The 13,790-nt window shown below is 42.3% G+C and overlaps 1 protein-coding gene across 1 annotated transcript in view; it reads left to right on the forward strand.

Moving 5' to 3' along the window:
- Positions 1–13,790, forward strand: part of cdh13 (cadherin 13, H-cadherin (heart)) — a 436,452-nt gene that overhangs the window by 412,316 nt on the left and 10,346 nt on the right. Inside the window, exons 13-15 of the mRNA XM_085461175.1 lie at positions 2,039–2,272; positions 8,434–8,652; positions 9,047–9,082. Of these exons, the coding sequence (XP_085317301.1) occupies positions 2,039–2,272; positions 8,434–8,652; positions 9,047–9,057 (464 nt within the window). The 3' untranslated portion in view covers positions 9,058–9,082. The remainder of the gene's footprint in view (positions 1–2,038; positions 2,273–8,433; positions 8,653–9,046; positions 9,083–13,790) is intronic.

Genomic DNA, 13,790 nt, shown 5'->3' on the forward strand with positions numbered 1-13,790 from the left:
CTATAAAATTACCCATTTATTGCATTATCTACTATTCCTTGACTTCTATAGATAACCTATTTAAATCCCATGACTTTAGCTTGTGGAATACACTTAAGAGGATTCTGCAGCATCTGAGAAATTCCACTGGGATCCATGTAGAGTAGGAAAGAATTATGGGAGAAGAGCTATAAGACCCACATGAAAGAAAAGAGACGGGATTTCATCTCAGACCAACGAGGGGCAAAGATTTATTTTCAGATTTATCTAAAAAAAAAAGAATAATACCTGTCCTGTGATACATATACATGACAGCGTAGATACTCACTAATGCCATACAAGACATCTTACTGAGAGACCAGAAATAAACTCTCCACCACGTAGTCCGAGTTAGCGCAGTTAACGTTGTTTCAGGTCAAGTATTTTGTGAATGCATGTTTGAGGACGCGGCCGCCACCTCATCCACCTAACACATGACCACGCAGTAATATTTGTCCATATTAAACAAACCAAAAAACTGAATGTCAGTATCTATATCTGTCTGTACAAGTTGATAGTAATTAAGTGTTGCTTCCATATCCACCTGTACAAGCCAGTTCTGGATCATGTATGAATTTAGGGTAAGAGTTATTTATCAGTCCCGACCATGTTGGAGCCTGTAGCTTAAAACACTAAATCAAATGCACCATTAAAACCATACATATACATAATGTTTTGAATGTGATTGGTCATTAGCTCAGTATAAGACACACTTTCTGAGAGAAACAGTTTTCGCTTCAGTGTCATTAAAATGTAAGAACCAAGTGGATATTCACGTTTTACAATATTTAATCTTAAAGCGAGTCAGCTACAAGATGAAAGAATCAGCCAGAAACGATGCTTTTTAATGAAATTACAGTAGCCAACATGATTCTAGCAACATTGTTCCAACTAGTAGCCCTTTTCTCATTGACTTGCCACAGTAGGAAAAGCACAGGCTGAATTAATGATGTCCCAGTTTCATTAGGTGTCCCAGTAAGCTATGACAGTGAACCAGCATGTACCTTCCTAATGAAATGTGGCCGTCATTAATACACCTGTTCGTCCCACGCTGTGACAACTGAAAATGTACACCGGTGGAATAAGACTCCATCGTTTGTGTTTCTCTTTCAAGAATCCAGTTGTTTTTCATATTAATACGAGCAGCGTATTAAAAAATGAACTTTCACCTAATCAGCATTTCGCAGCTGTAACATTTCCTGCTCGGTGTGTGCAGCTTTTTTGCAAAGCCACTGTAAAAACCCAGACTGGGTTTCATTCCAGCATCACTTGACATTTATTGTGCATATATCTCGACTTGTTTTTATCCCCTCTCTGCCCTAAATTGTCTGCAAATATATATTTTTTTAGCTGGAAAAGGTGGAAGGGACCCATTTTCCAATTACAGATCTTGTCTTTAGGTGTTAATTGCTGACTGACCTCTGGAGCTGTTATTGGATGCCATGCAGGTTTTTTAATAACCTCTAATCGCAGTGAAACAGAGAGCCATAATAGAGAAGTGCCAAGGTGCTTTTTAACACAGCATCCTTCAATAAGGTGTAATCTCATCCAAACACAGAAGCCAGCTGAATGCCAAGTCAGAATGCTCTTTTGCAAAACACGAGCCGCTGTGATTCATGCTCTTCCGGTACCCAATCGACACTCCGTTTTCTGTTGTTTGGGTTAAATTAGGTCAGCTAAGCGGCGTGGATCTTATTAAGAGTAGTGCTGTTTTGGTTCGGGGCGTTTGTCGGGGGGGTTCTTTTGATTTTTTTACATTCCCAGTGAACATGTTTTAACTTGGCAGAATGAAAAAAACACTAAAAGCAGAATTTACTCCAGAGTAAATAATGACTAGCCCGTGTTTTACTGCAGCCACACTGTATTATTGCTCCTTTCACATCTGTCCAGATCATTGCATTTCACACTGTCCACATGCTCAGGAGCATCCAGGCCTACAGAAGTGCACTAAATCTTGCAAAGGGAATTAGCTCCCATGTCTTTCCTTTTCTCATACGTGTATGTTTTCATCTGTTTCCAGGCACTCCTCCAGCCACAGGTACCGGCACTTTGATCATTCACCTGGAAGACTACAATGATAACGCGCCGTACGTCTTACCATCGGTAGCGCGAGTGTGCGAGGACACCTACGATGTGACTGTTGCTGTAGTTGGGGGCTGGGACAAGGACCTCCCACCCAATGCTGCACCCTTTAAAATAGAACTGGGAACACAGCCTGACCTGGACAAAACATGGAATGTTACCCGGGTTAACTGTAAGTATTTCATTTTAAGATGAGATTCGTCCGCCTGTATGCAGGACTAACCTGAACTGTGTCAGGCTAGCCTCTTCTCATGCCCAGAGCATCGAGTAGTGCTGTTCTATCAGAGCCACCAGTCTCTCAGAACTACACGCAGAGTGTCACCAAACAGGTAAAGTTAGGATTTAGTGGGAATTTGCAGTGTGGGACAGGCTATGCAGAAAACCTGCACTGAGAGATACTGACTACAAACTATTATATGTGCAAACCGTCGCTCTACTTCAGGTTAAAGGTGTCACACAGATCATGAATGCAATTTCCCGCCATCCACAAAGCGCAAATACAATAAGAAGTCATTGAAGCTAAATTCAGTTTTCCTATTGAAATAACATTAAAACTGCAGTTTAATTGAATTTACCTTGATTTAAATTAAAATGATGGCTTGTTAGCCTTCATTCACAGTGTTTAAAATGACAATGATGCTAATTATCTTTGTGTTTCAGTTGGGATTTATACAGTATTTAGCAAAAGTGAGCAAAATTGGATTAGGTTTAACTATTTACATGGAAATATGAGGCAAAAACCAAGTTTGTACAATTCTACCAAGCTTGATGATCAATGCTTGGTGTGTCCGCCGTTATTCTTCAGTATAACAAACTGTTGTAATTTATCGAAGCAGTCTTTGGGAACAGTTCTCTGTGCTTCTAAAAGAACAAGAATCCAGAGCTCTGGATGTTGGATGCCTTTTGTTCTCTGTCGGGATCTGTGGAGGCCAAACCATAACTGATAGAAAAGCACAAAGTGGAGTAGTATCCACGTATGCTTTTGCTGCTGTGGCAGTATGTTTGGATTTCATGCTGAAATAAACCAGAAACCTTTCAGATGGTATTTGATTGTTGATCAGATGTTTAAATGCAGGACTTATAGATGTAGACAGTAAACGGACTTTTAGGTGCTTACTAACTAGCATTCACACTGCGATGGATCAGAGAGCAACGTAGAGTTAATATATTACCCAAGCATAGTTGCATGCAGACTAGGAGGAGAACCACCAACCTGCTCTGCCTCCTGAGCTACAGCATTCAAAAGGTGGCTGTAAATATACATTTTCAATGTCTGGGGTTGATGTTATGAAGTTATCTAATTGTGCTCAGTTAGAGTCTTTTCCTAAATCTACCAAGTGATTTTGTGAGTGTAAAAAAAACCCCAAAACATGCAACACACTTACAATAAGAAGTGAAGCACACTCCTGACGAAACATCTCCTTTCTCTTCATTCAGACTTTGATTCTTTCAAATAGGACCGTTGTGCATCCTCATCTGCAGTTACGTCTACCAGTGTCAAAGGAGCAATGCTAAATGACACTTTGTGTTCATATATGCCGAGTCTGCAGTATCTAATAGAAGTGCAGTGTTTGAAAGAGAGCGCACAACTCAGATACCATAATTGAGTTTACATAACAAAAAACTGGTTCTCCTAATGAAATATTAAGAGTAAAATATGACGATATGGATTAGTATTTGTATACCTCTTTCCTGGTCTTACGATGCAAAGTCCTTTGACTTGAAACTATACTCACCTCTTTATGTAGCCCTACATCTACAATTATTACCAATCAAGAGTCATTATTATTCTAATATGCATGTCTTTGGACTGTGGGCGGACAGAGCACTGTAGGAAACCCCACTCACACAGTGGGAGAGTCAACATACTCCACACAGCAAGCCCATAGCCACCTCATGACCTTAACAGACTGACAGTCACTTTTCTCTTTTTTTGCATGCTGGTTTCTCTTTCTCAGGAGGTTTAAAGCACTTTCCACTGAGCCCGGGGAATCTAGAAGTTTAAAGGAAAATCTGAGAGAAGTGTTACAGAAAACTGGTACTCTGGAATCAGCTTCATGTCGAAAATGTTTAAGGGTCAATTCATCCAAGTACAATTTGATACCCTGTCACACAGTGTTGATTTGGACTGTCCAGAATAGTGGAGCAGTCATAACTGGAGAGATTCCTACAGATCACATGATAAGGATGAGGAGAAAAACGATGCGCCGAGGAAAGCGGAGAGGAGGCTAGACATTGAATCAGGGTTGCATGACCGACAGTGCTGTCTGTGTTTGTTTGAGTGACAGACCAGAGCTAAAACCTGCCCAGAGGTATTAGCTGTGACTGACAGCGGAAGAGGGGGGTACAGACACTCCTCAATCAGCACCGCTGGAAGAGACAGATAGGGCCAGCAGAGAAAGAACCCATTCCCAGTGAAAGAGACTGGCGCTGTGCTCATCTCAGCTGCGTCCCTCTGTGTGCTTCTGTTTGTGTGCACGCAGCACCAGGAGAGCTCGTGGCTCTGCCCCAACAGTACATCTCAGTGTAAGAACAGCTGGAAGTTTTTATGTGGAGGGGTCGTGACAATACACGCAGACAAATGCAATTACAATTAAAAGCTCGCAGAGATATTATGGAACATCTTTCTGTATTCCTCACTTTAAATTTCTCTTTTAAAGTGTTCTGATGGAAGTCAGTAAAAGTTGTGCAACTTAACTTCATCATCAAGGCTGTCTACAGTCAGCAAGGATCAAAACGCTAACAGACTAAAATAAGTTTTCTGCTTGAATCCAGCACACGGACAATCTGCAAACCTTGAAGTTCTTTAATGGTCTTTTCGATATTCTTCGGCAAGTTCAGCGCGTGTGGAAAGTGTTGAGGGCTGATATCAGTATGGATTTGTATGTCTGAAATTATGAACAGTCGCTGCAGCAAGTGCACAGCTGCTGTTATCCCAGGGGGGGGAAACACATATCAGTCAGCCACCACCTGTGCTGCTTAGAGCCACACTTTGGCCCGATCCCTCCCTTTCCCGTCCTTTCTTCGTTCTGCGGCGTAGCATCGTGTGTTAAAACTGTTTATCCTTCTATATGCTTCATAGCTGATAATTAGCTGACACATAAACAAAGTAGGTGGGAAGTGCACGAACTTCCTTCTTTGTACTTTTAAAAATACTCTCAGAAATAAAGGCTGGAAGGTCCTGGATTCATTTAGGACGTGGGTGGGGGGCAAAAAAAGAAGGCAGGCTGCTGATCTTATGATTGAACAATAATTAATTGTAAAGTGTAAAAGATGGACAAAGCTACGATGTGATGAGTCAACAGACGTAGACCAAAAAAATGGTAAATGGTAAATGGCCTGTATTTATACAGCGCTTTACTAGTCCCTAAGGACCCCAAAGCGCTTTACACATCCAGTCATCCACCCATTCACACACACATTCACACACTGGTGATGGCAGCTACATTGTAGCCACAGCCACCCTGGGGCGCACTGACAGAGGCGAGGCTGCCGGACACTGGCGCCACCGGGCCCTCTGACCACCACCAGTAGGCAACGGGTAAAGTGTCTTGCCCATGGACACAACGACCGAGACTGTTCAAGCCGGGGCTCGAACCGACAACCTTCCGGATGTCTTGTTTTTTTGTTTTTGTCAGTGATTTGTCAAAAAATAAATTCAGATTCTTTTTTCTCTAATGAGAAATATAACTGACAAGATGAACGTCACATTGTATCCAGAGAGATTTAAAACTATCACCTGAACGAATAAACTCATCAAGAAAGTGCTGCTGAGGTCAGCCAAAGTTTTCTTATAGAATTTAATTTGACTTGATTTCTTTTTCCAACCACAAGAGAAGAAACAGAATGTAGATTTATGGCACCTGGATGCCGGCTTTGCTTTTCAGACCTAGAAGTGATGTCCACACTAGACACAAAATAATCTCTAAGAGATACGAGTTAATAAAGTTTCCATTGGGAACTGCAGCGGCGTGTCAGCTGTGGTGATAAAGACAGAGAGCTCAGCATTAGAACATTTCAGTCCTCTGTTTTATATTTACCTGCTTTTTCTCAGAGTTGATGGAAATGACTCATAAGAATGTAGGACAAGGGCACATGCTCACCTACCTCCAGGATCTATGATGTGGGCTTACAGCATTAATATTTTGAAGAGGATAACCTAAAGCATGGACAAGAGCTGCAGTCATGCACATGAACAAATGCAATTGATCAAATTCATACAAAACCAACCCAGAATCTCAAAGTGAATCCCCAAACACTGCTGTCCCAAGAGACACTTTAAGATGACTGTTAGACTCGGGGTTTTTTGGGCTCCATAGTCCACAACAACAACTTCACTACTGCCCTAATTGGAAGCATTCGAACCTTCAATGCCCTAAAAACTAGATAAAAGATGAACGAGACTTCAGAGCTCTAAAGAAAAGCAACATAATAATAATAATTCTTCCTCCTCACACTGCTGTGGCACTCACAGTCACCAAACCACAACCCAAATGAGTACTTGTGAGAGATTTGAATGTTGCACCACTATAACTACCATTGTTCAGTCAAGGAAATAAACATCTTCTGGCTTAGTTCACTAACATCAAATACAAAACTAAACTGGGAACAAGAAACTCTAGAAAACAAACCAGGAACTGAGAACTAGAAGTTGGAACACGGAGGGAAAACAGCATAGTGAGGGTGCGACGCGACAAAGGGCAGCGGAGAACACAGCGCTTAAATACACAAGAATGGGAAACACAGCTGGGACTAATCTAACATAATGAGATGAGAGGAAAGCAATCACAGGACGATCACAGGACGTGAGACTACCAAAGTAAAACAGGAAACACAAGACAAGCACGGAGATGCAGACTTGACCAGGAGGCACGGCTGACAGGGAACCCACAGGAGAAGCACGAGCACAAAGGCTGTATCCCAATTCAGGGTCTGCAGCCTCAACGGTCCTCAAGGGCCGCGTACTCAAAGACCGCTAAGGCCGGAAGTGCGAGGCTTGTGAAATGGGACGGTCTAGCCTCCGTCGCGCTGCCCAGGTTGCCTAGCAACCATGATACTAACAGCTGGAAACGTGTCATACAGCTTTGTTTGACAGAAATGAAGGAGAAAATCTTTTGTTCATTTGTTTGTTTCTACATGAGCTTTGATCATTCTCTGATTAAGCTCAGCTATTGAACGGCGTATATTTTAAAGTAAAGGCTTTAAAACCAAGTTAGTACAAACGTCACTAACATCACATGACTTTGTCGACATGTGGCCAACAGGAATGTTTTCATGTTCTTCGTTATTAAACATTTGCACATAAATAAGTGACATAATATTCAGTACTTAAAGTTCACTCTTCGGGCGCCCCTCATCCGCCGTTTTTTTTCTGCAAAATTATCCACACCCACCGCCGCGCTATGCATTCTGGGATATGTTGGGCCACGAAGTCTACACCGCCACGTCCTTAAAATTCAGGGAAATGAAGGACGCATCTGAGGGCCGCATTTCGAGCAGCCTTCGAATTGGGACAGCCTTCGTCGCGTCGCTGTGACGTAATCGGCCTTAAAATGCGGCCTTTAAGGCTGCAGACCCTGAGTTGGGATACAGCCAGAGAGTTTGAGACAGGAAAGGTGTAGCACAGGAGAGGCAAAGAAACTCAAACACAACCAGACACTAACAGAAACAAACAATATTAATAAGCAAAAACCAAACACTGAGTCACAGGACTCGTGACAGGTCATTTATTACCAGGAAGGTTTCCTGTAATTTTTCACCAATCTGAGTAGAGGGAGCAACAAGTCCTGCTGTGTCTGTACAGAGGAAGACCTCGAGGTGTTTACAGCCACCCGAATGTTCACATAGTCATTCATGTACAAATCAGAGTGTGACGAAACATATCGATCTGCGGGGGGCTTGTGTGAAGAATGACCTCAGTATTTCTGACGTTTATTGCCTTATAACGTTATTTTGAGCACTGAGTTAAATGACAGATTTTCTAAGTAAACACAATTTGCCTGTTTTAGAGCTCTCAGCTCTGGCAGACAGGTGAAATGTGTTGGCATGCATATTGTGACACATTTCAGCATGAAGTGCACCAGTTTCAGTATGTTCTGTCGTGTCTCTGGAGAAATTTTAAAGTATGATGCAACAAAATGTAATGAATCTGATGCAACTTAAATGGTGGCAATTTCCATTGCTTCAGTTGTCAGGAATGCCTTTGCACCTGCTTACTTTGTGTTTGTTGCACACACACATGTTTAGTTGTGCTTTGCAAAGGAGCTCACTGTTTATGTAGAGAAGATGGACCTAACTTTGAACCCTGTCCAATGTTTTCTTTGTCTTCCACAGCGACGCACTCACAAATCAGGCTTCTGCGCAGTCTGAAGAAAGACAACTACCAACTCCCGCTGCTCATCACGGACTCAGGGGTACCCCCTTTGTCCAATAATACAGAGGTCAAGGTTCAGGTTTGCATCTGTAATAAGAACCGGATGCACTGCAGCTCGGCCCACTCCCATCGTGCCAGGTTTCTTGTGCCGCTCGCAACACTCCTGCTCACCTTACTCTGTAAGTACATCGCAACCAACTCCCACAACAACAGAAAACTCTGATTTTTTGTGTGTTTTTTATTTTCTCCTCAGTTCAAAAGTGAATTCCTGCCGATTCCAGTACAGACTCGGGTACAAAATCAATGCAGACAAACATGGAGCATCATTTTATTTAGGATCAAAGCAGTTTTTGCACTTATGTTCACGTGTAAAGAAAAAGGATTTGAATTCTTTGCCTGGGAAGAATACATCATTTAATTCAAGATGCACAAGTGTGTCTTGTACATTTTATGTTTCTATATTTCCTGCCTACAAGCCTAAGGCGCTCCCAAGGAAGTCAAACTTGAATTTACTCTAAATATCTCATTTAAGCCAAGTGATGGTATGAATAATTCAGCCTTCTCCATTTACAGCACGTTTGTAATGGAGGACATCCAACAGCTAGTTTGGTGAGAAGAAAACTCATTTGCATCTTTAAGGCCCCAGATCCCGTTCTCGCTCTGTCTGGGCTTGTTCTCTGTAGTTTATAGGCGAGCTCGCTGTATGCCGGCGGCTGTCTACAGCAGGAGGGATGGTGACGGAGTAAAGCGAGAGAAGGAGATGATGAGGAATGAGAGGGTAAAAAAAAATAATGTGATGGATGGGAGGAACAGAGAAGGAATTTCATTTCAGCGCTGAAAGATGGGTAGCTGTAATTATTCCATCTTTGTTCTGCTAATTTGTGTTTGACTGTAAAATGTTTTACTTCTGATCGTGCGACAAATCACAGCCATCCTTCCCTTTGTCCTCCCAGCTCTCTTCCCTGTCTTCTTCTACTGATCTTAACATCTTTCCTCCCTTTTTCTCATCTCCTGTCAGTCCTGTCAAACTCTCTTCCTTCAGCCTCCTCTGCCACAGTTTTTTTGTACCACTTGTCTTGTGCTTCTCTGTTTAGCCGCATTTCCCCCATAATCCTTTGCTTGTGGGCAACATCTCTGCTGTTCTTTTTCTAGCTTCTAGTATGACTCAGCGATCTTCCTATGGCTATAGATCAATCTGTCTATGGATGCATGTCTTTTCTCTGAATGCTCACTCCTAACAGATAACTGTTACGTGTTACAGAAAGCATTGTTTGAAGTGGCGCCTGCGCCCACTCTTCATCTTCTTCTGATTCAGCTACGTGCACTCAGTTACCTGCAACTTCTTCAGCTCGTGATTCACAGGACACAAAGTATTAAATTAAAATGACGGCGTGTAGCAAGCAGCGGCATAAGCACACCGCACGACAGCGTTGATAGGCCATTAGTCGCGGTTTCGCTGCGACACACTAATCACAAGCTGATGCTGCATCAGCGTTCAAGGACAAACAGCCACCTCTTGGAAAGTTTTATGGCAGTGATCCTGAGACTATCCCAGCTGGAGCAGTCAGGTAGCTTTTCACAGACTCCTTTTCAGACGCAGCTTCCTATACGGGGTTTCCATGGTAGCGCAAACATGTGTCTGAACTCGAAAGCCTTCTAATTGGTTGACATGCCAAAGATGATGTTAAGAGAGTCTTTGCCACAGATGTCCTTTTTGCACTGAACGACAGTAGCCTTCATTACTCTACTGTAACTAGTGCAGTGATAGACAGTGGCATTCATAGCTTCTCCAGAACATGGATTCTTGGATGCTTGTTCCGGAGGCTGTGCACATCCGTTCATTTGGCCCGGAGTACGTTTGTGTAGTCAGAACGCACGTTGCAGACGGTGGAGTTACCCCGAAGCTGAAGGTTGAAGATTACAGACAGAGAGGAAACAAGAAAAGTGTGTGTGTGTGTCTGTATCTCTACTGGGAATCTGAGACAGTATTACAGCTCAGCAGCAGAGGTTCACCAATTCAGACACAGAACATCTCCACAGACACACACACACACACACTGCGGGAGCTCAGAGAGATGACTTCTGCTCAAGCTCATCACACAGACCTGTGCTGGGGGACAGATAGAGGGGGCTGATCGCTGCAGTGTGTAGTCAGATAGTCTGACAGAGAGGCAGAGAGTATCCTGTTCCAATTCCCTTATCTCCAAACTGAACTCTGACCCCGAAAGAGAGAGATGAGGGGAAGAAAAATGAAAAGAGCCAGAGGGGGAAGGATGGGGAAAGGAGAAGAAAGCAGTGTGCAGATTAAACTCTTTGTTTTTTGCTCGCTGGGCTACAGGCATGCAGAATGCATGGCCAGCACAACAGCTATCTTAATTCTTCTTTCCTTGTATCTGTAGCTCTCCTCACTCATCCTCCTTCTCTCTTAATCCCCAACCATGTCTACTAAATATTTAATCTTTAAAATAATTGGCATCCACAAATCATTTCTTCAGGTAAAGCACGTGCGGTTATGTCAGTGAACATAACAGGGAAGTGTCTATATTAAATATGTCTGCAATCTGTTTACTGCCTGGAAAATGTTTATGCTGGGGGAATTGGCAGACATGTTTCTTTTTTTTCCCCCCCATTATCTTCATTTGCGGACTTTATTTATGGCTATGTTTAGAAAGACGGAAGTCTTCGTTAAACATTGAAAAGGCAAGCCGAGGCAGGAGACACAGAATAATTAAAATGCTTCCCTTAACTGGGCATTCTTGATTTTCAAGCTAGTGTTTTCTGTAGAGCGGCCCAATCAGATGTCGCCATTATGTCAAAGCCTCTTGCACACACACAAGTTGTCCTTCAGCGCTACGATACACCATCTTCTACCTTTCCAGCCTCCTAATGTCTCTATAAAACAAGATTTTTGTCTTCCTGTTTCCGAGGCATAAAGCAGGACTACTAAAGGACACCTTGTGCTCATCATCTATTTAATTTTTTAAGACTCTATATTTGTCAAAATAATAAATATGTGAGACCATCTCCTCAGCATGTGTAGAGGAGACTATTATTAGACTTTTATTAAAGGCTTATAGTCGTGTTTTAAGGCTGAGTAACCTCTAACAGCCATGCCAACACAGAAAATGAACATTGGTGTCTCCACCTTTAGATGGAACTCATTAAATTTGTTAGGAAGCTTCTAGGAAATGCAGCTTCCTAACAAATGTTTAACTATGTAAACTATGGTTAAGAGCAGTGTACCTGTGTGCTATCTTTACTGCATCCAATGGAAACACTACTGGACAGTTTCCCTAAAGAAATGCAATGCAAATAACTAGCAGGCAGCAGAAAACTTGTTTTATTCCTGTGATGAGGAGTCAACTTTCCATGTCACACTAATCAGGTTATTGCAAAACTATGCGCAGATGTCATTCTGCACAGTGAAGCTCAAATATAAGTGAAATTATGAAAATAAAAAATAAATGTATAAGACATATACTAATAAATGTGTCAGAAGAAGCAGCAGAAGGAGAAAAAGAGAGAAGCAAGAAGTTGTGTTTGGACTGAGGGTAATTTATCAATCTGGTGTTTGAGTGGAGCTCAAGGAGAAAAAAGAGAAAATGACTGTGATCTTCACCAGTGCTTCAGTTCAGTTTTCTCTGTAAAGCATTCAGTAGGTAGAAACAGTATCAATGGAGAAGACGGAGAAAAGAAAACTGCATCATCTGACCGCCTCTATGGCAGATTTCCCTTTGTGCTTTACATTAACTGGACCAAAAGAGTTGTGAAGCATGTACTTAATATAGCACAGAACTGGACTCCAGTCTCACCTTATCCCATCTGCATCCATCCATCCCCTCCACCATGTCCTAGCTTGCTTTCTGCATCAGCTCTCAGCCAAATAATGCATCACTGGGCTTGGTTTTCACACCAATACATAATATATGTAACCCCGCTGGACGAATACAGAGTACAAGTGTGTGTCTGTATTTGCAGTGTGCCAACATATACTGTGTCTTCTAATGCTCAACAACCCTTTGTTTGCACTTGCAGGATTGGTAGATAAATCCCAGGGCTTTGCGGGGGCCTACTTCCACTCCCTCCCACTGTAAAGCTTTCTTTGTAGTTCCCTGTGCCACAGACTCGCACAAAAATCACTTCGTATACACAAATTCACAAAGATTACCATGAAAGTAGGACACAATTACAGTATTATTCTATAGTCCTGTAGGAGAGAATACATGCAGATATATTATGGCAAACGCACGTACAAATGCACGTTTAGATGGAGGGTGCTAAATCTCTATTCTTCAAAAGACAGAGAATTTCCTAAACGGGCACACGAAGTGATGTCAGTCAGGTTTTTTCCCCACAGGCTACAGATGCACTCAAAAACTAAAGTGACTCATAAGCACGAGTCCTAATTTTAGAATTACAAGGAGTATTTCTTTGCTTAATACAACTCACAGGTGGAATACTGTTATAGATGACCACACTGCCCCCTATCAGTCTATATGTGAACGTGCGTGCCCTGCACAGAACATGCAGTATCTCCCTGCAGCAGCCTCACTGTTGCAAAAAAAAGTTCAAAGTTGATGATGTGAGGCTGGAAGCAGTAAGTTGGCCAATATGGACAGTGTATAAATCAAGTGTATTTTAGTGGTGGTAGTGTGGACTTTGCTGGATTTTGAAGATTGATATGTTGTGGCCCAGAGTGACTTACTTTGCTTATTTGGCTTATGTGAAATGATTTGATAAAATGAAAACTAGTGGAAGGAGCGCCAAAGTTCTTTTTTTGCTTTCTCAATCCCGCATTTCATCGTACCTGCTCTGAGTCAACCTAGGAAGGTCTTCCAGCTCAAACTGCATGCTAAACTCTTTTCCTCCCAGGATTACAAGCTTCAGCTGCATTAATGCACTGCAGAGAACTGCAGATTTTCTCTGTGTTTCTCTGTGTTTTCAGCAAGTGTAATGATGTAATTCCAAGGGTATAGGCGAGAGAGAGAGACAGTGAGAGGGTGGAGTAAAAACAAGGCATTTATCATTAAACACAACAAACAACTCCCAGCCCAGATGCCACTAATTTACCTCCATCCTTCTGGGGTTTTAGACCACACTATTCCTCCTTTCTGATCCCTCGCTTTGCTCTGACAGCCACTTTTCGTCTTCCTTCTCTAGCTCTGCACTAATCCCCTCCCAGCTACTGAGACAGGATGTTTAGGGGCTTATTTACTCTTGTATAAATATGACTTTTTCATAGCTTTCCTTAAAGAGGCCACACACCAGAAAGATGCATATGGCTGAAGGGTCGTCTCTTCCTTCACTGAATCAGGCT

This window comes from Copadichromis virginalis, linkage group LG7 (assembly GCF_057382275.1).
Source record: "Copadichromis virginalis isolate Kocher_CV1m ecotype Utaka linkage group LG7, C_Virginalis_male_GT1.1, whole genome shotgun sequence".
NCBI classification, from domain to species: domain Eukaryota; kingdom Metazoa; phylum Chordata; class Actinopteri; order Cichliformes; family Cichlidae; genus Copadichromis; species Copadichromis virginalis.